General features: G+C 54.8%; 1 protein-coding gene across 2 annotated transcripts in view; it reads left to right on the forward strand.

Moving 5' to 3' along the window:
* The window catches only part of TRAPPC12 (trafficking protein particle complex subunit 12), a 67,150-nt gene extending 41,012 nt beyond the window's left edge, over positions 1 to 26,138 (forward strand). Inside the window, exons 6-12 of one of the 2 annotated variants that reach the window (XM_068564964.1) lie at positions 861 to 973; positions 8,852 to 8,924; positions 11,004 to 11,077; positions 14,549 to 14,647; positions 19,249 to 19,349; positions 23,160 to 23,247; positions 23,389 to 26,138. In XM_068564964.1, coding sequence (XP_068421065.1) covers positions 861 to 973; positions 8,852 to 8,924; positions 11,004 to 11,077; positions 14,549 to 14,647; positions 19,249 to 19,349; positions 23,160 to 23,247; positions 23,389 to 23,631 — 791 coding nt within the window. In that variant the 3' untranslated portion in view covers positions 23,632 to 26,138. The remainder of the gene's footprint in view (positions 1 to 860; positions 974 to 8,851; positions 8,925 to 11,003; positions 11,078 to 14,548; positions 14,648 to 19,248; positions 19,350 to 23,159; positions 23,248 to 23,388) is intronic. The other variant, XM_068564965.1, reaches the window with a different exon arrangement.
* Positions 26,139 to 26,422: the final 284 nt, after the last annotated feature.

A 26,422-nucleotide genomic window follows, 5' to 3' on the forward strand; every position in this document is an offset into this window, starting at 1 on the left:
TCTTCGAGGCCAGCTGCCATGCCTTCCTTCTGGGACAGCTCTGAGGTAGAACTTTCACTCCAGAGACACACACACACACACACACACACACACACACACGTGTCCCGGAGTCAGGCTTCGAGGCCAGCTGCCATGCCTTCCTTCTGGGACAGCTCTGAGGTAGAACTTTCACTCCAGACACACACACACACACACACACACACACACACACACACACACACACACGTGTCCCGGAGTCAGGCTTCGAGGCCAGCTGCCATGCCTTCCTTCTGGGACAGCTCTGAGGTAGAACTTTCACTCCAGACACACACACACACACACACACACACACACACACACACACACACACACACACACACACACACACACACACACACACACACACACGTGTCCCGGAGTCAGGCTGACGCTCCGTCCTCAGGACCTGGGCCTGAGGTGTACCCTCTCTCATTTCCCTCCCCGGTAACCCGATCTACGCAACCTTCCACAGGAGCTCGACATCCCAAAGAAGTACAGAGAATCCATGAGTGTTCTGTTTTCTTTTACTGGAGCAGGCAGTGGTCTCTACCGTTCTACTCATTTTGTGATAATTTCTACACGATTGTGGCGTAACTGTGGAAAAGCGGTGAGAGCCAGCTTTCTCCTTTGGTCATTGTCTAGAACATACAGCTTTACAGAGAAAACCAAGACACGTTTTATAATTGGCATCATCGCACGCTTTACCAAGGTATAAGGGACTCCGTCATCGCTTCTGCTAGAACACCTGCAGAGTCCCTGCTGCGTGGGCGCTCACCCTGAGAGGGCGCTTGGTTGTGCTTAGCTATGCAAACAGACTCACTCTGCTTTGACTTTGGTTCTAGGCTCCATGGTCCCCTTTTCGATGCGGATCCTGCATGCGGAGCTTCAGCAGTACCTGGGGAACCCCCAGGAGTCGCTGGACCGGCTGCACAGGGTGAAGGCCGTCTGCAGCAAGGTAACCATCGCTCCAAGGTGGGCCGCTGTCGCCTCCTCTCCTGGTGGAGGGCTCACCCAGACTTTCCCGCCCTCACGAGACGCACATCGCGCCACCCTGTACCCTTCCCACCACTCTGCTACCCCCTCCTGAAAGGCAGGCTGGCCTGGTTCCTTGTGACCATGCAATTCACGCTTCTTGCTGAATTATTCTGGGGGGGCGGTGGGTGGTTTTTGGCAAAGCCTGAAGCCTGAAATCTTTCTTCCCGGTATTATTAGTAAATGAAAAGCAGGAGCGTTTCCTCTTGTGTAGAAATCACACACGTGAACATGTGCCAGGCTGCCCGACCACTCACGCATCCTGCAAAGGCTACGTGCACCTGCTTCATGTCAAACAGAGGCATCAGAGCAGTATTTAAAGAGAGAATGGTTTAAAATGTTCCAGAATCAAAGCAAATTATAGTGTATCATGACAAGTGTCATTCGTAATACTGACTCCGAAGGCAGATAAGGTTCAGAAGTGCTTCCCGAGTTATTCTGGGTTGTAAAGTAACAATTACGTGGAAGGCATCAAGTTGTATCAACAGAAGATGAGATTACTCCACTGAGTGATGGGAGGGAGAGATGTGGGGTTCAGAGTCTCCCTATCTCCAGGCAGCGGGCAGCCGCACCCCCGAGAGCCTCCGTCTTCAGACTGGAAGTGAGCCTGCCTTTCCTACCCGCCTGGCAGCCTTGCTGTGTAGCTTAGCTGCAGCGTCGTCTGTGGAAGGGCTTCCAAAGCTGTAACAGCAAGCAGTTAGGAGCGGCAGCATGTGACAGGTTTTTAAACGAGGTTATTTGTACTTGTCGAGTTCCTGCTTCAGTCCCCAGCTGCTCTTGGTGGATGTTCCTGGAGCTCCCGGGGGGTCATCTGTGTTCCCAGCAGGGAAGTGGCAGGGCTTCCGCCCTCGCAGAGTGGACGTCACAGCAGGCCACCTGACACTCTTAAGCTAGAGTCTAACACTCCTTTCCTTGACTCTTAAAGCATGGTTAAAATACAGTTGTTTCCAGAAACAGGAAAACAAAACTTGTAATTGATACTAAATCAGCGATGTTCTAAATCACACACAGATGATTGTTTTTATTGCTCTTCACTCACCTCCGTGTCACACGGGGAAGTGCATGTGAGTTCTAAGGCTTTAACCCTCAGGCTGTCTCCCAAGGCCTCCCGGCGGGCTCCACGCTCTCCCTGCGTCCCTCGGCGCCCACCCGCCACGTCTGCTGCCACGTGGTGCTGCCCTTGACGCCACGGGCTCGGAGGTCGGACACGGGGGTGGCGGTGATGGCGGCGGTGGCCACGGGGGTGTGCTCAGTGCTCCCTCCCGCACGACGGGTGCTGTGGTCCGTGCTTTATGTTAGAGCTCCGTAAATGCTCACAACTGCTGTGCGAGGCGGTGTCATGCCTGATCTACAGACAAGGAGACGGATCCTCCGAGGGTTAAGTGCAGCTGAGGTCCGGCCGCGAGGGGCCTGCACGAGAGCAGGTCGCCCGCTGTGAACCGGCCCCCGCCCACGCCTTGCACCCTCTGCGGGCCCAGCCGCAGCCCTGTTCCCCGCACGTGCAGCGTGCGCCCCGAAGCCTTGGAACGCGGCTTCGGCCTCACGCGTCACCCTGCCGGTGCCAGAGAGCGCCAGCCGCACTTCCTCTGCCAAGAGCTGCTCTCAGCGGGTCAGGGGGCGGGGGGCGAGTCCAGCAGGGAAGGAGATGAGTCAGCCAGTGAAATAGTCTCTCCCAGGGTGACGCTCGCACCCGGGCCCCCCGCCTTGGCTTCCCTTCCCCAGCCTGCTCACCGGGCCTGGCCTCCTGCCCGCCCCAGACCCAGGGGGCCCAGGCTCAGCCAGCGCCCACGAGGCCTCCCAGACGCAACTGCCTGCTGGGGTGCAGCTGCGGGGTCGAGCAGGGCCCACCTGGGCCGCCCCCTGGAGTTGTCACGGGGGCTGGGGCGGGCAGGAGGCTGCGCCGGGGCTGCCCTCTGGAGCCGCCGACCGGCCAGCGCCTTGACGGCGATCGAGGGCTTCGCTCCGGGCAGGCAGCGAAACCAGGGCGTCCTTTCCAGAAGGAAAGCAGTGGTGTGGTCCACACCCCTGAAGCGCTCTGTGCCCGTCGGTTTCATCGCGTGTGTGGCGTCTGTCGTTGCTCTGGAGGTGGTTCTTCCCAGCTGGAGGTCAGGGGTGGAGGTGGAAGCAGCGCTTGGGAAGGGGGTAAAGAAGAGAGCACGAAGGCTTCCATCCTTAGTGAGAAAGTCGGCCGAGGCCCCTCTCGGTTCTTGGGAAGCGCACACGCTTGCTGCGGGTGCAGGTGTGTGTGCAGATGTGCTTGGAGCCCGCTCTTGGTCGCTGCCTCTCTAGCGCACGTCAGGTCTTCACAGGTTCAGCCCCAGCGCGGGTTTCCCAAGTGAAAGGGGACCACCTGGCGTGGCAGCTAGAGTGAGATGCGGGCGGGCCCGGGGCAGCCGGGGTGGGAGAGGAGCAGACACCTGCCACCCGGTGGCCCTCAGCCCGGTCAGCCGGCGTCCTCTCTGCAAAGGGACACACTGGGATAGAGGTCTCCCACCGCTTCCAGTCTGTGCCGCCCCGACCAAAGCAGCAGGGCACAGAGCTGGGGAGTCCCAGGGCACCGGGCTGGGGTGTGGGGACGTGACGTGGGCTCCAGACGGATGTCTCGTCTCCACAGCCGTCACGTGGGAAGTGTTTAGGATGTGACATCCGTTGTCAAAGCCAGACTGCAGAATTACAATTACAGGATGGCCTCTGTGAAGGAAGTAATATGCCCTGAAGGAAGAACACTCCGGTATGTTAGTGGTGTGCGTAATGGGATTAAAGGTCATTTTTATTCTCTTTCCAGGTCTTATACAATGCACGTGTTAGTTATATAAGTAGAATTTTTTTCTATTGAAAAAAAACTAAATGAGGACTACGGGACAAAGGGAAGATAGAATTCAGACAGCAGTACGCTTGGTAACGTACAAGGTTTATGTCACACACAGGTTGGCGCTGAGGGTCCAGGTACACAGAGCAGAGAGGGACATAACACCAGTTATGGAACCCCCGGCATCGTTTGCTCAGAAGAAGCTGAGCTTTTCCTTACACGGAAGACTCACTGGAGAACGGTTAGAGCCTGTGTGTTCAGCCTGGTGAGAGCTCTGTCTGGATGTTTTAGGTGCGGCCCAGTTCTAGCAGAACGTCACTCTGACCTTTATGAAACGGTCCAGGGTTTTCTCTGCTGTCTTTGAAATAGGAGGTGACAAGTAAGAACCACGTGGTGAAGTAGTAAATGTTTGGTTCAGAGGTAGTGGTATCGATGAAGAACAAAATATACCTCGATTTAAAATAAACGTGCCCCGTGGCTTAGGAGAGCCATCCCTGTCACGCCACAGCAGCGGTACCTCTGCCCACCATCCCTGCTCCTCGGCTTCTCCGCGGGCCACTGCACCTCTGGGTCCCGTCGGCAAAGAGCCAGGGAACACGTTTCTAAGCCCGTTTGCATACGTCACGATGCCAAATCAGCGTGGGGTTTGGGTCGCCGCTGATGGGGACATGCCGCGTGGGTTTAAGTTCAGTGCTGCCCTGCCCGACAATTCGATTTCTGCAGCCTCCGCCCGCCTCACCTGAGCCCGGCTCGGGGCACCAGGTAAGGAAGTGCCTCTTTAGAGACCCTCACTGCCGAAGGAGCCCCTCGGGAAGGGACGTCGGTTTGCTCTGTTCTTGGTTGGACACCCTAATGAGGCAGAGGTGAGAGGGGCGTTTCTAGGAAGGGTTCATATCTTTACTAAAAAGGAATTCCAACAGATGGACCTGCTCAGTTATGCTGTTTTCCTTGTAAACGAAGTTAAGAAAGGAAGAGAGAGCAGACATTGTCCGCCCTCCCCCTGCCAGCCGCTCTGGGAAGCACCCAGCTGGGCTGGCCATCGGCGTGCTGACCACGCCCACCGCTGCCCGGCTTCGCCTGACGCCCATGGTCCCCATGTCCCTCTGTCCTGCTGCTCCAGCAGAGAACAAATTGATGGTGGCTTCATCAGATAAGATGGGAGTGACTGGCAAGTGAAGGGAGGTGATGGCTCCTGCTCCCTGGTCGAGGCCGCATCTCTGCCCTTTGCCATCGACACTCACGCTCCTGGGCCCGGGTGTGCTCAGAGGGCCCAGAAGGAGGAGGTGACAGGCGCGTCCCCGTCGTCAGGGTTTGCAAGATTTGTATCCTGACTCGGCTCACGGTGGAAATTCGCGCCTTTGGAAACTCCAGGTTGCATCATTGCAGATCCCAGAACAAAGACTTGGGAATGTCGACCACACCCCTCAGCAGCCCCAGCCCCGTGTGAGATCTGATGTGCCAGAGGTGACCCACAGTGTGCCGTAAGGTCACCTGAGTTGGCAGGCGGTCCCGCCCGACACCTGCGTGATAGCCCAGCAACAGGCAGCCCTCGGTGGAACAGAGAGGTCTGGAATCTCCATCCTGGCATTGTTTACCTTGGCATCGAAGGTTCTCACTCTGACCTGCATGGAAAGAGAGAGCATTGCTTCAAGGTGTGACGCCCTGCCGGGGGGATGTCCACAGGCCATGGCTGGAGGGGCTTTGGAGTCAGGCAGACGGGTGTTTCCAGGTGTGACCCTGACTTCCTGGGGGGGTGACCAGCCTGTGGAAGCCTGGGGAGGAGGAGTGTCGCCAGCCACCTCCAGGCTGCCGTGTGGGTTAGATGGCCAGCGACCTGGCCCAGTGCGTGGTCCATGCGAGTGTTTAATGTTCCTGCAGTGGCTTGGAGCAACTCCAAGAAGCCTCTTTTCACTTTGAAAAGCCTCTTTTCCAGAAGGTCCCCTAGGACCTGGTAGGGCTGAGAAGGTCCCAGGACTTTCCAGAGAAATCTAAGCCCCTCTAGGGAGACCTGCTCTCACCTCAGTCTGAACACCGCAGGTCATTAGTGAGTCCTTGGGTCCTTGAGTTAGGGCCGGCCCCCAGGGGTCCAAAGACTGGACGCTTTGTGCATAAACCCGGTCCCTAGACCTTCCCCACCCACAGCCCGTGACGGGCCGACAAAGGACAGGACCAGGGCTCCTTCCCCGAGAGCTTTCCCACAAACCGAGGTCCCCAGACCACCCATACTGGTGTTGCCTGGAGCCCATCAGAAGGGCATGGTTTGGGCTGCACCCCGCATATGACTCAGAACCTGGAGTTTAAAATACCGGAGTCCAAGGTCATGCGTATGCACCAGGGCCCACGAACTTCTAGGATTTCTGGAGAGGTGTAAATGGGGTGTTTCTTGTGGGCTGCTCAAGTTCGCTGGGAACCCAAAAATGTTTGTAAGTGATCTTCCAAACCCAGGGTAACTGCAGAGAAGTCGGGGCATGGGTTTGGTCCCTTTAAATATGAGTAGGTGACGCATTGCCTGTTTGAGATCAAGTGGTCCTTTATATATATATATATATATATATATATATATAAATTTATTTATTTACTTTTGGCTGTGTCCGGTCTTCGTTGCCGCGTGTGGGCATTCACCAGTTGTGGCGAGCGGGGGCTACTCTTCGTTGCGGTGCACGGGCTTCTCATTGCGGTGGCTTCTCTTGTTGTGGAGCACGGGCTCTCTAGGCGCACGGGCTTCAGTAGTTGTGGTGCACGGGCTCAGTAGTTGTGCCTTACGGGCTCTAGAGCGCAGGCTCAGTAGTTGTGGCGCACGGGCTTAGTTGCTCCGTGGCATGTGGGATCTTCCCAGACCAGGGCTCGAACCCGTGTCCCCTGCATTGGCAGGCAGATTCTTATCCACTGCGCCACCAGGGAAGCCCTGAGATCAAGTGGTCTTGGTTACATATGGAGTCAGGCAGCTGGGATATTCGTGTGAGGCGTATAGTTTTCTCCCTGGACGAAACAGCCGAGCCCGGGCCTTCTGAGTCCTTTGTCCTCCCTCCACTGCTGTCCAGAGTGTTGACGGCGTCTGCATTGCTGGAGCGACACTGCCCGTCCCAGAACCAATCCAGGACAGCCCAGGACCTGCGGGTAGGGCGGGGGGTGTCGATGCAGCCTCTCAGCTCCGGTCACACCCACCTGCTGACAGAACAGCGGGTCCAGAACTATCTCCCAGGCCCACATTTCCTCCTGGCTGCTCCCTATTCATGTCCAAGCAGCATCTTCACACGCTCAAAACCACTGTCATTTCGGTATTGTAGTTCCTTTCGGAAGTACGTGGCTCGCCCGGCGCCCGGCTGCTGCCGACCCGCCACCCCACGCTCGCGTTTCCGGAGCCTCTTCCAGAATGGGTGCCGTGGGCACGGCCCGCCTTGGTCGTTCTGGGAAGCAGACCCAGAACCGCTCACGGGCGTCCAACCTGCACCTGGACCGGAGTGACAGGAGGGGCATGCGGCCACGTTTGCCGTCTGAGTAGCTCAGGCTTTGGGTGGGAGCGTTTCTACACTTTCCTCTACAGAAACGACCTTCGGTAGATCAGCGTGCTGTTACTGTGACTGTGTGAAGTCATACGGGTGGGAACTCTCTCCCCCAGACACTGTTCTCCTGCGATTTAGCTCAGGCTGGAGGTAGCCGTGCTCCCCTGCCCCCCCCCAAGGTGGGTTGCCCAGGTGCGTGGAGATGCCCTGCAGGGGGCCAGGACCACTCCCCAACCCCGCCCTCCCGGAGTCTGTGCTTCTGATTCTCTCGTGCTCTTTTGTTGTGGTTGGTTTTGCTGTCAGGCCTGCCCCTCCCCCCATGTCCCATCCATGGACCTGTGAGTCTAGGCCAGGCCTCGGGCCCTCTGCGCTGTGCGTGGCTCCCGGGGCTCGGAGGAGCCAGGCCTCCCGCTTTTCTTCTTCGGAACCTCTTAGCCCTTCTCTTTGTTCCTGTCCCTCCTCAATGGCACCTTCGAGACCTTCTTCCCTGGTCAGTTTCTGTTTTTATGATTATTTATCAGAACACCGATTAGCTGAAAAGTGTCATTTGACCTCGTTTGGACCAACTAGCTCATCTTCGAGTTTACAGTTTTGAAGCCCGGGTGTGTCCTGAGTGGTCACGGTAGGACAGGCCTTCGTGTTCACAGCGAGCTGTCGTCCACCTTTTGTGAAGCGCTGACCCTTGGCAGCAGAGGAGGCCCAGCTGGCCCGTCTCTGTGTGGACGGGACGAGGCCGGTGAAAGCCTGGAGCAGCTGCTTCGCTGGTCATGAACTTCACCTCTTGAGGGTGGGCCGTTTGGGGCAGTGCTGCCTGGCAGGGTGGCCCACTACACAAGGGGGTGTCTCCCCAAAGCACGTGGCCCGAAGTCGGCCATCACGGAAGCATGAGACCCCCGTTTTCAGTTAGCACGTCTTTCTTTTCCTTCCCTGCAAACAGTGTTTACTATTAACACGTTTTTTCTCCTCGTCCTGTCCTCCAAAAGAACATAGGCTCTGCCCAGATCACCATGGTCGCAACTTCTTTCCTTTCAGGGAAACCAAATCACAGAGGAAGCAACGCAAGGTTATTAGCCGAACAGTAAAAACTATGTAAAGTGACAGATGCCCAGAATTTATTTGATACATTTAAAAAGGCTGCACATCTCAGGTGCCCTAGAGGAACGAGACTGATGTTTTCACAGAAGTTAATAATCATCCTCTTGTGTAATAACATTCCTAATGCTTTCCTGAGAGAGAGAGAGTACCTGCCCCACGTCTGGGGTCTCTGATGCTTTACGAGCGTCATACACCCAAACCCCCCACCAGTCAGAGAGCAGCTCCCTGCCTGCCATCACCTCCGTGCCTTGTGAGCAGCGAAGCTTAAAATGTGTTCCTGCGAAACGCTCCTTGACAAGTGGGTTTGCATACAGAGAAATCTGCTTCTCCTGGAGTATATTGTGACGTCTAGAAGCAAATTCATTTCTGTTGTTCTTCCTTCCATTTCCCACAGATCCTGACAAACTTGGAGCAGGGCCTGGCAGAGGATGGCAGCATAAACTGCACAGCCCAGGAGAACAGACAAGGTCAGTGCCGGACTTGCCTGCCTTAAATAATCAGCCGGCATCGTCAGAGGGCTCGGCCCCAAGGGTTTCTGTGTCTCATTCTTTTCCTTCTCACTCCGTAATGCACTCATCCTCTCATGCCTTCCATCTCCTCGGTCCTTTCTTGGACCAAGCCAGGCACCGTGGTTGGTGCTGGCATAAGGCATGAACCCTGCTCTCGGGGAGCCCCGTCGGGCCGAGACCCACCTGCAGCAAATAACCCCAGAAATCGACGTGAGCGTCCACAGCAAGGTGGGTGCCTGGCCCGCCCGCCCGTGGGGAGCCAGAGGCCTCAGCCCGTGAGTGGCAGGAGGGAGCCTGAGGCCTGGGTGGAGCTGGAGAGGAAAGGAAGATGGGGCCCTGAGTGTAGAGCCTCGGGGGCCAGGCCGTGGAAACGGGTCTTTATGTGAGTGCTGGGCAGGCGGGGGCCGAACTGCATTTTGAAAAGATTATCCTGGCTGAGATTTCTTGAGAACATTAGAGAGAAGAACTTCTAATCATGCTTCAAAACCCAGCTCAGATGGCACCTCCCTGAGAGGCTGGCATCTCTGCACATGAGCCTGTGGGCTTCTGTGGTCTTCAGGGGCTCGGTGGTCTCCCGCTCTGCGCCTGACTTGGAGTGGCTGTCGGTAACCGCGGGCGAGCACGGATGATGTGGGCAAAGGGTGGGCTTCCTCTGAAGCCACACTGTGAGGACACGGATGTGCCAGAAGCAGGAGAGGTGGCCTGAGAGGAGAACCCCCGGGGCAGAGATCTGTGCCCGTGCCTCGGGCACAGCGGGGCCCCGGGCGCCGTGCACCCCGGACGCGCTCGTGACTGTGGGAAAGGGGGAAGCGTCCCAGGCAGGAGATGTCCATCCTCGAGGACCAGCAGCTCTGGCTGCATTTGTGCTTTAAACACAGATCCCTTCTTCGAGAAACCCCAGGGGACCAGGTCTGTAGGTGTGATGTTCACGCGTCCTCAGTGATTTAAGCGCAGGTAGATTACGGGTCTGGCGTGGGCGTCTCCGTGCCCTGGGACATCCCGCCCTCAGCATCTCTCCGACTCTGGCCATGTCATCCCACAGGGCTCCGTGTTTTGGTGGCAACGCGCAGGTAGTTGTTGGAGCTCAGGAAGCAGTGCCCGGAAACCTGACAACTCACAGCAGATCAACAGATTTATAAGGCAAAGAGGGGAAGAAAGCACTTGAAAGTCCTCAAAGATAATCAAAATTAAATGCAGTTCACTGAGAATCCACATCTTAACATTCGTTAAGAAAAGATACTCAGCATTTTTCTTTTCACAAAAGTGATGTCCTAAGGGGAATGTAAGCAGTTAATGTATATTTAATTGCTGAAAGGCAAAGTGAGTTACGTTCTTAATTCTGACAATTAAGTTTTTTGTCCTTTTCTCAAGCACTCCAGGAATAAGCGTCATTTCTAGGAGACTGTTATCCCAAAATTGACCCTTGGTCCCGGCAGCGGGAGGAAGGTCAGTTTAAGGCAAGCTCGCCCAGTGGTCACCATTCACGTGTGTCTGGGACGTGCTTCTTCCTGGGCCTGAGCTGGATGGCAGGTTCAGCACCGGACCGAGCACCGGCCTCTCCAGCCTCCCCGCCCCGATCCGCTCCGCTCCCCCTGCCCTCAGAGCCTGCTGAGGCAGATGGGTTAGGAATTGTTGCTTCCCCTTAAAAGGTCACAACACCTAGGCCTTGGGCAGGCAGGCCGCGCTGCTGACACCGGGGTGTGACCGTCCACCAGCCCTGCAGCCGGGAGGCCTCCGGCCCATCCAGGTCACACCAGGAGTGGCCCCGCTGCAGGGCAAGGGCTGTCGTCTTGGCTGGCTTTTCCCATCTTTTGGGCGTGCCAGCCTGGGGACGTGGCCCTGGTCAGGTCACGGGGTCTGTCCTCCCCGAGGCTGAGCAGGTCGCCAAGAGCACAGCCCAAGGTGTGGGCTGAGCAGCACAGGGGGAGCGGTGGCCGAGGCTGGGGGACGGGGACGGGGCCAGGGCCAGGGGCGTCCCGTCTGTCTGGGTCGGGCCGGCGGTGCTCCCCATGCACTCACCGTACTCTGCTCTTGCAGCCTCCGTGCAGCTGTGGCGGTCCCGCCTGGGCCGGGTGACGTGCTCCATGGCCAACTGTCTGCTGCTCATGAAGGTATGATGTTCTCAGGGCGGGGGTACCGCTGGGACCTCGAGATGGTGTGCATGCGGGGGGTTATCGAGCAGAGAGGCCAGGGAGACACTCGGGATAAACGTGCTTTAATTTCTACTGAAAGAAATGTCAATAGAATGCAGAACTTAACACTGCCAAGTTTAGTTGTTCAAACAGGGGTCGAGATGATTTAATTGAAATCCTCCTCATGCTCTCAGTTCTCTCTCCCTCCTGTTTTTCTCTGGATTCAGTCCCGGAGTTGGCCTCCGTTCCCCCCGTTAGCGGAGGTGGTTTCCCTCGTCCTGCCCTGACTTGCGCTCAATGGTCATGGCATCTGGGGACAGGCTTCCCGCGAGACCTGCTCCTTAGCCCCGCCCCCCACAGGCGCCCCGCGCCCCCGCTGCCAGCCCCAGGGGAGGCGGCTGGGGACGAGGAGGCGGAACCGAGGGCATCGCTCCTTTGTTCCTCCATCCGTGCCTCCCTGGCAGGGCCCAGCTGCAGGGGCTGGAGGCTGCTGCCCGAATCAGTGAGCCGCAGACACCCAGAGCAGCTCCGTTAACATCTTCTGGGCCATTAAGAGGCCAGATCGTGGCCCTCCCACGGGCCAGCCCAGGGTCATTCCTGAGCTTGGTTTTAGCAGAGCAGAGCAGGCAATGGCCGAGGGGAGAAGCGGGCTCCGGGAGCTGGTGTCTAACCCTGACAGGGCAGCCCCGCGAGGGGACCGCGTCCCGGGCCGGCTGTGGGTCCCGTGCGGAAGGCCACGCTGGGTGTGCACTTGGCTCCTGCCCCAGGGCCCTGCCTTCCGTGCGTCGCTGTGACCCTGGGGTGCAGACTGCCTCGCGTGCCCCTCCCACCCCCGAGCCCCGGGGACCTCCCCTGAAACGAAGGCCCGGAAGGGATGCACTTGCAGCCCCCCTTGGGCAGCGCCTTGGGGTTAAGGCGCTCTGGTTCTCTCAGCTCCTCCCTTCCTCCCTTCCTGCCACCCCGACCCCCGACACGGCGCCCCGTCCCTCCCGCGGGTGGAGGGAGTCGCCCAGGGCCACTGCCGCCTTCCTTCCGCGGAGCTCGCCGGCTCACGTGCAGAAACAAAGGACACATCGTAAAGTCACAGGCCAATCGGTGTCTCCTTGGTCACGGGCTGGGACTCCTCAGGAGGGTCTCCTGTTTCACTGGTGGGTTTGTATGTGCATTTTTAAGGCACATTAATAGAAAATTGTAGGATAAGAACACCTTTTGTTTACTGCTGGAGTGATGATACCACCAGGCGCCACACTAAGTCTTGTACCTACGTTGTCGGGACTCAGTACAGAACAGATCACTGTGCTTCAAAAATACTTTAACCACAAGTGCAGTTTAATTTGAGATTTTAGATGATGCTTTCATTTCCACGAGTTAAAAGGAATGAAAAATTTGGCGGCTGAGGCGCCAGCACGCGTGCGCATTCTGTCGCCACCTAGCGAGCGAGCCCGGCATTACAGCGGCGTCGGCCTCACCGGCGCGTCCCGTCCCTTCCGTGTCGCGTATGGGCGACGCTGGGTTACTTCAGCAGCCGCTTCTTATTCTGAATAACATTTCTGCTACGGCGACGTGAACGCTGATTCACCTTTTTAATGATGAGCAGTCTGTCCACACGCTTCAGCCCGAACATGTGCCTGAAACACTGTCACAGCCTGGGCACCCCAGCCCACCTGGGAGACTCCGGGCGCCGCACCGCCCGCCTCCGTGCCCCCCCCCTCCCGCCCCGTCCGCACTGCCCGCACGCCGCCGCCTTGCTGACCTCGCCTCGCCGGACGGGGCAGCTGCTGAAAGAAGAGGGGGAAGGCGGAGCTAGAGTAGTCGGTCCCTGCGAGCGGGCCACGCCCGCCTGACCGCGCGGCCTGGACAGCGCTCACCCTCAAGAGCGCCCTTCAGCCGGGGCCGCATTTCCTCGTTTCCTCCGGTAAAGAAACGATTTCGTCAAATGGTCGTCCGCTGACAAGTTCTGGGCCGCGCTCCGCTCTGGTGTACTGGAGGCCGGGCTCCTTGGAACCGCCAGGGCCCGGGCCCGAGGCTGCAACCGCCCGGGGCTCCCGTCCGGGCCCGGCGCCTCGTCTGAAGGCCTCCGCACGGGGTCCCCACGGCTGTGTCCGCCCGGGCGCGCTCTCCCAGGTGCGCCGCTCCGGCGGGACAGCGGCCGCATACGTCTCCGTAGGAGGCCGGAGCGCCGAGACGTGGAGGCGTCAGGCGGCGACGCCGGCCACAGAGCCACCGCGGAGGCGCGTCTCGCCGGCCAGAGACGCGGGCCGGGGTCGGGGCGTGTGCACTGGCCTGACCCGGTGGCACTTGGGCGCCGCCGGACACGGACGGCGAGGTGGCCTTCCGTTCGCCGTGAACCGGAAGTGAGGCGTAGGCGTGCAGCACAGTGGGTGGTCCTCAGATGCGGCGAGGTGCCCCCGTGTCCCCGCAGAAGTCCAGCGCTCAGCGGAGCCGGACCCCCGGGCGCCGGGGTGGGGGGGGGGGGGGCGGTCGGCGCCGCCCCGAGAGAGGGCTCTCGGCACAGCCTCACCCGCACGCCCGCGCTGGGCAGGGCGCGGGCAGCGGAGCCAGGAGCCACGGGGACGGGCGGGTGCTGCTGGCTGGCCGCCTGCGCCAGCGAGGCCAGTTCGCTGTGGTGAGCTGCCCTGAAGCTGCCGGACTGGACAGTCTCCATTTTTCTTTCTGCTGAACTGGAGTGTTCCTTGTCGTCTGTCTTCGTAACATCCCAGCTAGCGAACTGGTGACGCCTGTCCCAGTTCTCATGAGATTGAAAACGTAGGCGACTGAAGAAAGAAAAGTCCCTTCTGGGGATTTACGAAGACTCGGGGAGGAGGACACTGCCGCGCGGCCTGCTGTTCGCTGACCGGGAGACGCGGGGAGCCGTTCGCACCAGCAGGCGCCACGGCGACGCTGCCGTCGGAGCTCGGGGCTGTTGGCGATTTGCCCTCGTGACCCTGGCGAGACGACCGGGGGCCCCGGACGGCCTCCTCCCGCCAGAGCCAGCCAGCGCCCCCGGCCCGGCTTCGTGTGTCTACGTGTAAGAACTTCATCTCGAGTTTTAGTAAAGAAAATGTTTAAGAGACGCTATTAATAAATTCGGTTTCTGTGTCTGGCAGATGGAGGCAAGACAAAATTCACCAGTGAAGGATTTTGTCAGAAAAGAGAGTGAGTCCAGGTGAAATACTAACTGCTACTCAGAAGATGGAAGAAGAAAGCCCCTCTGCCCTAAGTGCACAACCAGAGCCCCCCGGGAGAGAGGAAGGCCCTCAGGACCGTAGTTACACAGAACTCAGAGCCTGGTTCGCTGGGCCGTCTGCCGCCCTCACGGCGGTGCCGCGTCCCACCTGCCCACGCATTCGTGCTCCCGCTTCACGTGCGAGTCTGCAGGAGCCTGAGCGCCTGTAACGTGTAAACGGGGCGTGACCCTCCTAACTAGCGTGCTCTCTGCGTCCCCCGCAGGATTACGTGCTGGCCGTGGACGCGTACCGCTCGGTCATCCAGTACTTCCCAGAGCAGGAGCCCCAGCTGCTGAGCTGCGTCGGCCGGATCTTCCTCCAGGTGCGAGCCGCGCGGTAGGCAGGGTGGGCGGGGTTTGCCTTGGCGTGGATGCTGTAGATGTAAGAAAGAGCCCAGGACATACATCAGATCAGACTTCTGTGACTGTAGGAGGGGTAGTTTTCTTGGTCCTGGCTTGACTGTGCTCTGGGCTTTGACGTGATTAGGAAGCCAATTGCTAGACGTGCATTTTCGTAGATTTTCATCTGGGAAGCACCGAGATGGATTCCTTGAGAAATTGCCCTGTTGCAGGTAGAAGTCTGTTGACCAAACCATCAGTAATCTTATTTTAATTGGCTGATAACGTAGCCAGTGGTTGATATTTTATTGGAAAGCGCGCTTGAATCCGCGTGCGTGGACAAAGGAGGTCCCGCTTGAACCCAAGGTCCCGACAGTGCGGGAAACCGGGACGTACCCGCTTTGCCAGGGATGGCGCTGAAGCCGGGGCGCGTGTGGTGCCGGGGTGCCGGGCGCCCGTCCTCGCTCCTGTCCGCCCCAGCACGGCAGGCCGACACTCGCAGGCCGAGCACGGGTGCCTCGTCCCCGCACCCTCAGTCTCTAAGGGTGTCGACCGTAGCACCCGCAGCCTGGGCGGGAGCCTGACGGGGCCGTCCGGGGTGGTCGAAGCAAGGCGGATGGACGTGGGGAGGCTCTGGCCCTGAGCGGGTGCCCTGCTGGGCCATCCTCCTCCACCGTGTGACCGGCCCACTTTACAGAGGAGCAGACTGAGGCTTCCCGGGGGTCGAGTGACCTGCCCGAGGTCCCAGGGGTCAGGCCCACAGGAGGAATTTGAACAAGGTCACCCAGAGCCCAGGTTCTCTTCACTGATACTGGTCCTGTCCTCCCGCACCTCCTGGCCACTGCGCACACGAATGCGCGCACACACGCGCCCCACCCCCACCCCATCCTCCACGCCACGCACACACGCAAGCGCGCGCACACACGCAAGCGCACACACGCCGCTCCCCCACGAGGGGGCGTCCAGAGACAGCCCAACAGTGAAGGCCGCCTGTGTGTCGTCCAAGTCCCTCCCAGGACACCCGGGGTCCCTGCCCCAGGCTCTGAAGGTTGACCTTCACTGAGTAACTCGTGGATGTTGGAGAACGCGTGTTCTAGCATCTGAAAGACCCGGGTTTCTGTTTGTCCTTGGTGCTTACCTAGCCTTGACCCTGGGCTAGCCACCCTCCTGAGCTGCGTCCTCTCCCCTGGGCACCAGGGACGCTCGTGGCTGCCTCTTGGGGTCCTTGTGCCGATGAAACGAGACCGCCGTGTAAAGAATGCAGTGCGGTGCCCGGCATCTCGTGGTGCCCGGTCATTATCCTGATTCTCATGCTAAAAGAATGTTCTGTATCTGCTCTAATTCCTCATTACTCTGGACAATCTCAGAAACTTCATTTCTGAGTCTTAATTTGCATAATTTGAGAAATGTATGCTGGAGACCCATCTAGGAACGCTGAAATGTGAAAGCACAGTCTTTCCGTGGCAGTCACGGACCTGACGGCCCTGGGGAGGGACCCTGACGGTCAGACTGGGGCTTGGTTGGTGCTTCCCTGGAGACGTTTCTGGCCACAGAAATACTCACGTTTGCGCCTCCAATACGTTGGGCTCCCGGGGGGAGTGTCCCCAGATCTCTGCAGTTATCGTTATAAGTGAAATTGGTCTGGGTTTGTGCGTGTGTATGCATGCGTGTGTGTGTGTGTGAGCGTGCCCTTCTCAAAAGCATTTGGTATCTGTGTTCTGTCTTCATAAAAATAGCTTGCTTGCTTGCTTTCCCTGTTGTCTGGGATATTTTGGATACTCTGGAATTATATGTTCCTGGGAGATTTGAATAACTGACCTCAAAGAGGCCTAAGCCACCCTCCTAGGATTTGTCGGATAACTTAATATTGTTACTAATGGCTTTAGTGTTCCACACATGAGGTTTTTTCTCTCTGTTTCTGGGATCAATTTTGGCCATTTAGAGTGCCCAAAAAATCACCTGTTTGGTCTGTGTATTCACATATGTTTTTGCTTAGAGTTCTGTAAAATACAGTCTTCTTTCATAATTACTTCAATTTCATTTTAACTATAGTTATTTCTTCTTTTACATTTATAATTGTTTACTCATGCTTCCTTTTCCTTGATTAGTTCATCCACTTATTATCTGTTGTTTTCTTCAAATAACTAGTTTGGGTTTGTTTATTTGCTTACTAGTTATTTTGCAATACTTTTAATTGCCTTTTTATGTATTGTTTAATTTTTTAAGCTGCCTCTAAATCTTAGAAAATCAGTAGGATTTTAAATCCTAATTACGTTTTAATAATTATGAAGATGTGGACTTCCCTGGTGGCGCGGTGGTTAAGAATCCGCCTGCCAATGCAGGGGACACGGGTTCGAGCCCTGGTCTGGGAAGACCCCACATGCCGCGGAGCAACTAAGCCCGTGCACCACAACTACTGAAGCCTGTGTGCCTAGAGCCCGTGCTCCGCAACAAGAGAAGCCACCGCAGTGAGAAGCCCGCACACCGCAGCGAAGAGTAGCCCCCGCTCACCGCAACTAGAGAAAGGCCGTGCACAGCAATGAAGACCCAACGGAGCCAAAAATAAATAAATAGATTCTTTAAGGAAAAAAACCCAGAAATATAAGGATGTGAACTTACCTTCTAGTGATCAGAAAAATCAGTAGGTGGCAAAGAAAATTCTAAGATTCCTTCGTTATCTCCCACTAGAAAACAGTTTCAGCGCAAGTCCCGCACCAGCTCCTTGAGGCCGTGTGGTGCAGAGGGCCAGCGCGTGGTCTGGGAGTTGGACAGTCCCGTTCTGTTACGTTAGCTGTGTGACCTGAGAAAGCCGCCAGCCTTTCTGAGCCTCATCTTTTTAATCCAGAGAGTGAGGAAAGGAGTGGGATCAACAGCACAGCTTGTTAGAAGTTGTGAGCGGTGGGAAGCACTTAGCACAGCACCCAGCAGGCATTCAGGGCTTGGTGCACCTTTGCTGTCAGCTGGTGAGCGTCAGTCTCTCCATCAGTGTGCGCCTGGGCCCTTGGAGGATGCAGGGTAAGTGAGCGCACTGCAGGGAACGCAGATGTTCAGGCCTCGGGGGCGGGGGGGACCCCGGGTGCTCCCACCGTGTGCGCAGGAGGGTGGGGCCGGTAGATACGCGGTGGCGCCACTTTGTGTCCTCCTCCTGGTGGGGTGTTTTTCGGGGCAGCGTTAACAACAGAGAGGGGCCGGAGACCGTGAGGGCAGCTTGATGGGCGCTGGCCGAGGACTCGAGACCCCTGGGTTGGCGACGAAGGGCACTCATTACTCACAGTAACAGCAGTGCAGCCAGTGTCATTGTGTCACCAAACGCCAGGGTAACGTGAAGGGGCCGGGTGCTGCCTGCAGGGGTCTCACTGTGGAGAGTAACCCAGACCCTTGGCGCTGGGTGGTGGGCACGCCTGCCCTTGGCTGCAGGGAGGTACCGCGGGCTTCCCTGGAAGGAAAGGGAAGGGCACAAGCGCTCCCGGCAGGTGGCTGGAGGACCCCGGGATCGGGATGGGGGTGAGTATGCGGAAGAGAGGGCGCTGACCGCTGCAGCTGCGATGCTGTCCCCTCGGCAGATGCAGAGACATCTCGTGGTTTGTTGCAACGAGATGCCCTGGGGTCGGCTGCTCCAGAGCCGCCCCTTCAGGCCTGGAGCACAGAGGCCTTTGTGCTTCCTTCCCCCTGGTTGTAAGGTTTTTCTTTTCACGGGATTTTCATTTTTCCTGTATTTGGCATTCTAAGCCTTAGATCACTGATCTCCTTCCTCATGCAGAAGGAGACCTGATTCCCTCTTAACCCCCGCCCCCCAGGCTGTGGTCCGCAGCGATGGCAGGACGGGGGAGGGGGTTTAGCCATCAGGACCCCCAGTGGCTCTGGCTTCCTTTTACAGAGGGAGCTGAGGAGGTTTCCTTAACCGTTTGATAAGCGTGCGGTCATTTGTTTGTACAATAGAATCCTGTATTATTGGGTCAAAATATGACTGAAATTTGTTAGTTTGATGATCTCTATCATTTTCCCGGTCGCAAATAACCCCCCAGTAATTGATTGGGAGACTGTAATATTATACCAAAAGGTAAATGTTGTAGTTTCTTAGTCATTCTTTCTTTTTTTTTTTTTTTAACGATAATAATCAAGTTTAATTTGCCAAATATACAAGTTGGACTTGTGGAGCATGTTTTGCCTGGTGCTACACAGCAAACAGAGGTTCTTGAAATGATCCACGGGCAGGGTTAAGAATGGGTCCGGGGCCTGGCCAGAGTCGGGGGTTATTTTTATTTTTCATAATGCTATGCCAGGATTCCTTTTGAAGGGTACAAATTAAAAACTGTAAGAGACTTGTTAACACGCAGGTGTATTAACCACTCACTTTCTGACATAGAGATACATGTTGACATCCCGCTGTATCCTAAATGGCTTTTTTTTTTTTTTTTTTGGTAACAAAAAGTGGTAACTAGTAAATGGTTGTACCAAAGTTTTACCCTGCCTGATACATAACTGTCTTCAGTATCCTAACATAACATAACATTAGGAAACTATATATGTGGGTGTAGATTTAACATTTGTCAGCTGAACTGACTACATAATTTTGTTAAAGCAGATCGGAGACATAAAGACAGCTGAAAAGTACTTTCAAGACGTAGAGAAAGTAACAGAGAAACTGGAGGGACTGCAGGGTAAAATAATGGTTTTAATGAACAGGTATGTATTTTTCTTTATTTTTCCTTCCAGTTTTATTGAGATATAATTAACTTACAGCACGGTGTAAGTTTAAGGTGTGCAGCATGATTATTTGATTTACATACTGACATCATGAAGTGAGGACCACAGTAAGCTTAATGAACATCTATCATCTCATATATAACATACGGCCGTGTTAATTATGTTCATCGTGTTGCACACTGTATCCCTAGTACTTATTTATAACTGGAAGTTTGTACCTTTTGACCACCTTCATCTAATCGCCCCTCCCCCCTCCCCTCCACTGGCAACCACAAATCTGATCTTTTTCTGTTTGTTTGAAGTATAATTGGCCTGCAACACTGTGTTAGTTTCTGTTATACAGCATAGGCACTTGATATTTCTATAGCGTTCAAACTGATCACCACCATCAGTCTAATTATGACCTGTCTCCACACAAAGTTATCACGTTATTACTGACTGTATTCCTCACACTGTACGTTTCAGACCCATGACATGTTTGTTTTTCACCTGAAGTTTGTCCCTCTTAATCTCCCTCCCTTAATCACCTGTTTCTGTCTTCCCCTCAGCCACCCCACTTCTGGCAACCACCTGTTTGTTCTCTGTGTCTGTAACTCTGTTTCTGTTCTGTGTTTGTTCATTTGTTTTTAGATTCCACATATAAGTGAAATCGTACAGTATTTGTTTTTCTTTGACTTATTTCACTTAGCATAATGCCCTCTAGGTCCATCCATGTTGTCACAAATGGTAAGATTTCATTCTTTTTTATGGCCGAGTAATATTCCATGCATGCACGCGTGCACACACGCACACACACCCCTTTATCCATTAATCTGTTGATGGACACTTAGGTTGCTTTCTATATCTTAGCAATTGTAAATAATGCTGCAGTGAACATAGGGGCGCATGTATTTTTTCTAATTAGTGTTTTTATTTTCTTTGGATAAATACCCAGGAGTGGAATTGCCGGCTTATATGGCAGCTCTGTTTTTAGTTTTTTGAGGAACCTCCATACTGTTCTCCACAGTGGCTGCACCAGTTTACATTCCCACCAACAGTGTGTGAGGGTCCCCTTTCTCCCCAGCCCCACCACCCCTTGTGTTCTTTTTGATAACAGCCATTCTGACAGGTGTGAGGTGATATCTTATTGTGGTTTTCATTTGCATTTCCCCGATGATGAGTGATGTTGGGCATCTTTCCATGTGTCTGGCCATCTGTATGTCTTCCTTGGAAAAATGTGTATTCAGGTCCTCTGCCCATTTTTTTTTTTTTTTTTTTAATAAATTTATTTATTTATTTATCTATTTATGGCTGTGTTGGGTCTTCGTTTCTGTGCAAGGGCTTTCTCTAGTCGTGGCAGGCGGGGGCCACTCTTCATCGTGGTGCGCGGGCCTCTCACTATCGCGGCCTCTCTTGTTGCGGAGCACAGGCTCCAGACGCGCAGGCTCAGTAGTTGTGGCTCACGGGCCCAGTTGCTCCGCGGCATGTGGGATCTTCCCGGACCAGGGCTCGAACCCGTGTCCCCTGCATTGGCAGGCAGATTCTCAACCACTGCGCCACCAGGGAAGCCCCCCTCTGCCCATTTTTTAATCAGGTTTTTTTGATGTTGAGTTGTTTGAGCTCTTTGGCTGTCAACCCCTATTTGATATATCAGTTGCAAATATCTTCTCCCATTCGGTTGGCTGCCTTTTCATTTTGTTGAGTTTCCTTCACTGTGCAAAAGCTTTTTGGTTTGATGTAGTCCTGGCAGTTTATGTTTGCTTTTGTTTCTCTTGCTTGAGGAGACATATCCGAAAAAAATATTGCTAAGACTGATGTCAAAGAATGCTGCCTATATTTTCCTCTAGAAGTTGTATGGTTTCAGGTCTTACATTTAAGTTTTAAATTCATTTTTTTTTTAACTTTTATTTATTAATTAGTTAATGCTTCTATTGTTACATTTCAGAAATATAAGCAGTTCTCAAACCCAAGCCTCTTTTTTTTTTTTTTTTTTTTTTAATTTATTTATTTATTTTTGGCTGTGTTGGGTCTTCGTTTCTGTGCGAGGGCTTTCTCTAGTTGTGGCAAGCAGGGGCCACTCTTCATCGCGGTGCGCGGGCCTCTCGCTATCGTGGCCTCTCGTTGCGGAGCACAGGCTCCAGACGCGCAGGCTCAGTAGTTGTGGCTCACGGGCCTAGTTGCTCCGCGGCATGTGGGATCTTCCCAGACCAGGGCTCGAACCCGTGTCCCCTGCAATGGCAGGCAGGCTCAACCACTGCGCCACCAGGGAAGCCCTTAAATTCAATTTGAATTTATTTTTGTGTGTGGTGTGAGATAGGAGTCTAGTCTGATTCTCTTGCATGTAGCTGTCCTGTTTATCCAACAACACCATTTATTGAAGAGTCTTTTCCTCATTGTATATTCTTGCCTCCTTTGTCACAGATTAATCGACCATGCAAGTAGGGGTTTATTCAGGACTTCTGCCCAGTTTTTAATCTTTTTTTTTTTTTATGTTGAATTGAATGAGCTGTTTATTTTTTTTAGTATTTATTTATTTATTTGGGTCTTAGTTGTTGTGGCACACGGGATCTTCATTGCGGCGAGTGGGCTCTTCGTTGCAGTGCACGGGCTCTCTAGTTGAAGCATCCCATGGCATGTGGGATCTTAGTTCCCCAACCAGGGATCGAACCCGCATCCCCTGCATTGGAAGGCGGATTCTTAACCACTGGACCACCAGGGAAGTCCCTGAATGAGCTGTTTATATATGTTGGATATTAACCCCTTATGTTCACACCACTTGCAAATATTTTCTCCCACTCCGTAGGCTGCCTTTTCATTTTATAGATGGTTTCCTTTGCTATGCAAAAGCTTTTAAGTTTAATTAGATCCCATTTGTTTATTTTTGCTTTTATTTCCTTTGCTTTAGGAGACGGATCCAAAAAAATATTGCTGCTATTTATGTCAGAGAGTGTACTGCCTATGTTTTCCTCGAGGAGTTTTTTGGTTTCTGGTCTTATATTTAGGTCTTTAATCCATTTTGAGTTTATTTATTTTTGTGTATAGCATGAAGGGATGTTCTAATTGCATTCTTTTTTTTTTTTTTTTTTTTTTTTGCGGGGCAGGGGGCCATGCCACGGGGCTTGCAGGATCTTAGTTCCCTGATCAGGGGTCAAACCTGGGCCCCAGCGGTGAAAGAGCCGAGTCCTAACCACTGGACTGCCAGGGAATTCCCTCTAATTTCATTCTTTTACATGAGGCTGTCCAGTCTTCCCGACACCACTTGCTGAAGAGACTTTTCTCCGTTGTATATTCTTGCCTCCTTTGTCATAGATTAGTTGACCGTAGGTGTGTGGGTTTGCCTCTGGGCTTTCTATCCTGTTCCATTGATCTATGTCAATTTTTGTGCCAGTACCATACTGTTTTGATTATTGTAGATTTGTAGTATAGTCTGAAATCAGAGAGCATGATTCCTCCAGCTCCACTTTTCTTTCTCAAGATAGTTTTGGCTATTCGGGGTCTTTTGTGTTTCCCTACAAATTTAAAATTTTGTTGTCCCAGTTCCGTGAATAAATGCCATTGGTATTTTGATAGCGATTGAATTAAACTAACAGATGTTAGACCCAGTGCAGTTTGATCCCCAGAATGCACTGTCCCCTGCCACATCCGGAAAGCCCTGACACCACCCGGCTCGGGTGATGCCTGAGGGGCCAGTGCTGCCTGGTCCTCCCTGTGGGGTTCCAGTTCTGGTAGCTGCCCCGTTGGTGTTGCTGCCACACACCTGCCCACATCCTGACTTTCCTGGTTAATCCTCTGTGTATCGCTTATTTCCAGAGCTTTCCTTCACCTCGGTCAGAATAACTTTGCAGACGCCCACAGATGCTTCACAGAGATTCTGAAGATTGACCCAGCAAATGCGGTGGTAAGACCCCCGAGCAGAGGTGGCTCCCCCCGTGCCCCCCGCCCCCCCCGACAAGTCCGCCGGCATCCGGCGCTCTCCTGGGGCCCAGGGAGGTCCTCGGGCCCCATGAGGCCGCATCCAGTGCCGCGTGTCCCCCTCCAGGCCAACAACAATGCGGCCGTGTGCCTGCTCTACCTGGGCCGACTCAAGGACTCGCTGCGGCAGCTGGAGGCCATGACCCAGCAGGACCCGCGGCGCTGCCTGCACGAGAGCGCGCTCTTCAACCTGACCACCATGTACGAGCTGGAGTCGTCCCGGAGTCTGCAGAAGAAGCAGGCCCTGCTCGAGGCCGTGGCCAGCAAGGAGGGGGACTGCTTCAACACGCAGTGCCTCAAGCTGGCCTAGTTCCCGCCTGACGCCCGAGCCGACAAACCCCCCGCCCTGGCGTCTGCAAGCCGGCCTTCTCCATCCAGCCCGAGGCCCAGGCCGCTCCGGCCCTTTGCACACGCGGGGTGAACGTAACCCGAGGGAGGGGGTCCAGGGCGCCTCGGCCCCTCCTGTGCATTCCTGGAAGCTGACCTGCTTCGTGTGCTAAGCTGAGCCACGTAACACAGACCATTCTCGCTCCGAGCCTGAATGTTCTAGAGGATCCATAGATAGATAAGGGGGAAGAGAGACCGTTCGTCCCCGCCCACGTCCCAAAGCTAACCGCGTCCACGCCTCTGATCCTCTCCCAGCCTGTGCTGGTCACCTCAGACGGGCCTGGTGAAGGGTGAACGAACCCGTCCTTCCTCCTCCTGCATTTGCACATCAGAGGGAGCGGGGGTGGGGACGCCTGGGGGTGGGTTCTGGAGAACTCGGGCCCTACTGCACAGAACAAGGGCGGGCTTCACAGTGCGGACACGTGTTCTCTCAGGTCTGAGGGTCAGGGCGTCTGCGGTCCTGTCTACATGGTCACTCCTGATTTTGAAGTCTCTCTCTGAAGTACGTGAGTGCTTCTTCACTAAAGAAAGAACTCTGGCCAGGGTCCTTTAAATATCCAGCTATTCTAATATACACTTTAAAATGGAACTCACTTTAAAGACTCTGAGATGATAAACATCTATTGCGTAAAGCAAAGCAAAGCTGTATTTCTGGTCATTTTTGTAATAAAGTAAAAACACAAATGCAGCGTCTACTGGGCAGATGGTCCCAATGCAGTTGTTGAAGTACGGATTCATTACACATTGAAATAGGAGAGAAAGATGATGAGACCCCCAAGAGGACTGTGGGATACCAAGGAGGTTCTAAAATCGTCTCTTTTCAAGAAGAAAAATCAGAACTCCTTATGTCTCAAAAGCCCCAAGATAACGCCATTTTAATTTCTTCACTTTGAGGGTTTTCCTTCGAATCTGGCGGCAGGGGGTGGGAGGTGCTGGTAAACAAGGCTCGGCCTCCACCTTGAACCTGCGCGGGGCGGGAGGCTCCCGCTCGGATCCCCTCGGATTCCGGAACCGTCCTTCCCGGGTCCGCTGTGTACAGAGCGGGTAACGCTGCACAGGCTCCCGGGGGCGGAGGCCAAGCCGGTCAGACACCGGACTCCAGGTTCCCCAGTAAATCGGTATTTGCATCCTGGACACACCCTCCCCGACCCCCGTTCCCTCCGGGGGCGTCGAGACAGGCAGGGCGAGCGCTAAACCCCTGCCGTCTGGGGCTCGCTGGGGCTCCGCACGTTTGCAGCTCCTCGGAGGCAGCGAGGGAAGCGCGCCCCGGGTGTCTGTAGGATCTAGTTCACACTCCGTTTTCCTTTACCTTAATTTCTTAAAAGAGTAAATGCATCAGGTAGTGCCGTGTGTGGTCTCCTCTGACCCCCACGAGGTAGGTTTGGCCCAGGGGACGAGGCCGGGTCTGCACCCGCGCCCTGGGCCCAGACCCAGGACCCCTCCGCCCATCACACAGACTCCTGGGAAGCGCCCAGAAAGCTCTTCCCCCAGAGGCTCCCCAAAACTCACGGTTTGAAGCCCTCACCCCAGCAAGGCCGTCTGTGGAGATGGGCCTTCAGGGAGGTGACACAGGTGAGATGAAGTCACAGGGTGGGGAGGAGAGGCCACGTGCGGACTCGGCCATGGAGCGAGGCCTGGGAGCGGCCAGCCCTGTGGCACCTGGAGCTCGGACCTCCCGCCCCGAGAGCCGCTGTCGGTGGCATCTGTCACAGCAGCTGAGCTGGCAAGACACCCACTCCCCTCCCTGTGGTCCCTGCGCCAATGCCGTGGGCAGCCCGCGGGGGAGCAGGGCCCCTGCCACCGCTCGCCTCCGCCCTTCCGTGACCTGTGCCCTGGAGGGCGCGGGGCGGCCTGTCCTCTGTGGCACCCTCGGGCCTGGGACGGCGTCTGCAGCCGGTGAGCCCAGGAGTGACAGCCAGCACGAGCCAGTCCGAGACGGGGCCAGCGCCCCCCCCCCCCCCCGCCCCACCCAAATGCTCACCAGGCGGGAGACCTGACAGTCCATGAACCTCGTCGGGACGCACGCCCAGACCTGGCTTGTAGGAGCAGAAAGAGATGAGCTTTTCTGGAAAAGGAGTTTGCAACTGAGTCAAAATTTTACAGTAGGGGAGTGGTTTCACTAATTGCCCCACATTCCTAAGACGCGTTTATGCAAGATCGTGTTTAAAAAGTTAATGACATGGAAAAGTACTCAAAAGAAATGTGTATTTACATAATATGTGCATATGTTAACGGAAAGGACTGAAAAGTAATACTAGATGTTTAAATCACAGTCACAGCAAGGATGGGCACAAAGGCATTTTTATTTGCCCTTCTATGACTCTGAACCTCACATTTTTCCACATTGTGTGTGTGTGTTTTGTTTTTATAACCAGAGGGGAAAAAATCATCAAAACTGGTAAATGTCTTGCCTTTAAAAAATAAAAAGTGATTTAAAAATCATAGTGATAGTGTGACATGCTCTATAATTGAACAGTATATACAGCGATTAAAAGGAATGGTCTGGACATGTATTCACGTGGACATATCCAAAACCTGCTCAAATAATCAAGATTAGGACTGTATATACAATGAAATGCCATTTGTTTTTAAAATACAAACATTGTTTGTAGGTACACGTTTGCAGAACTGGAGAAAAACAGGTGCAGGAACCACGTGGCTCAGTGAGTGTCCCAGGGGAGCGAGGAAGGGGCTGGGGGCTGGTCCTGGGAGAC

Source organism: Eschrichtius robustus, chromosome 15 (assembly GCF_028021215.1).
Source record: "Eschrichtius robustus isolate mEscRob2 chromosome 15, mEscRob2.pri, whole genome shotgun sequence".
NCBI classification, from domain to species: domain Eukaryota; kingdom Metazoa; phylum Chordata; class Mammalia; order Artiodactyla; family Eschrichtiidae; genus Eschrichtius; species Eschrichtius robustus.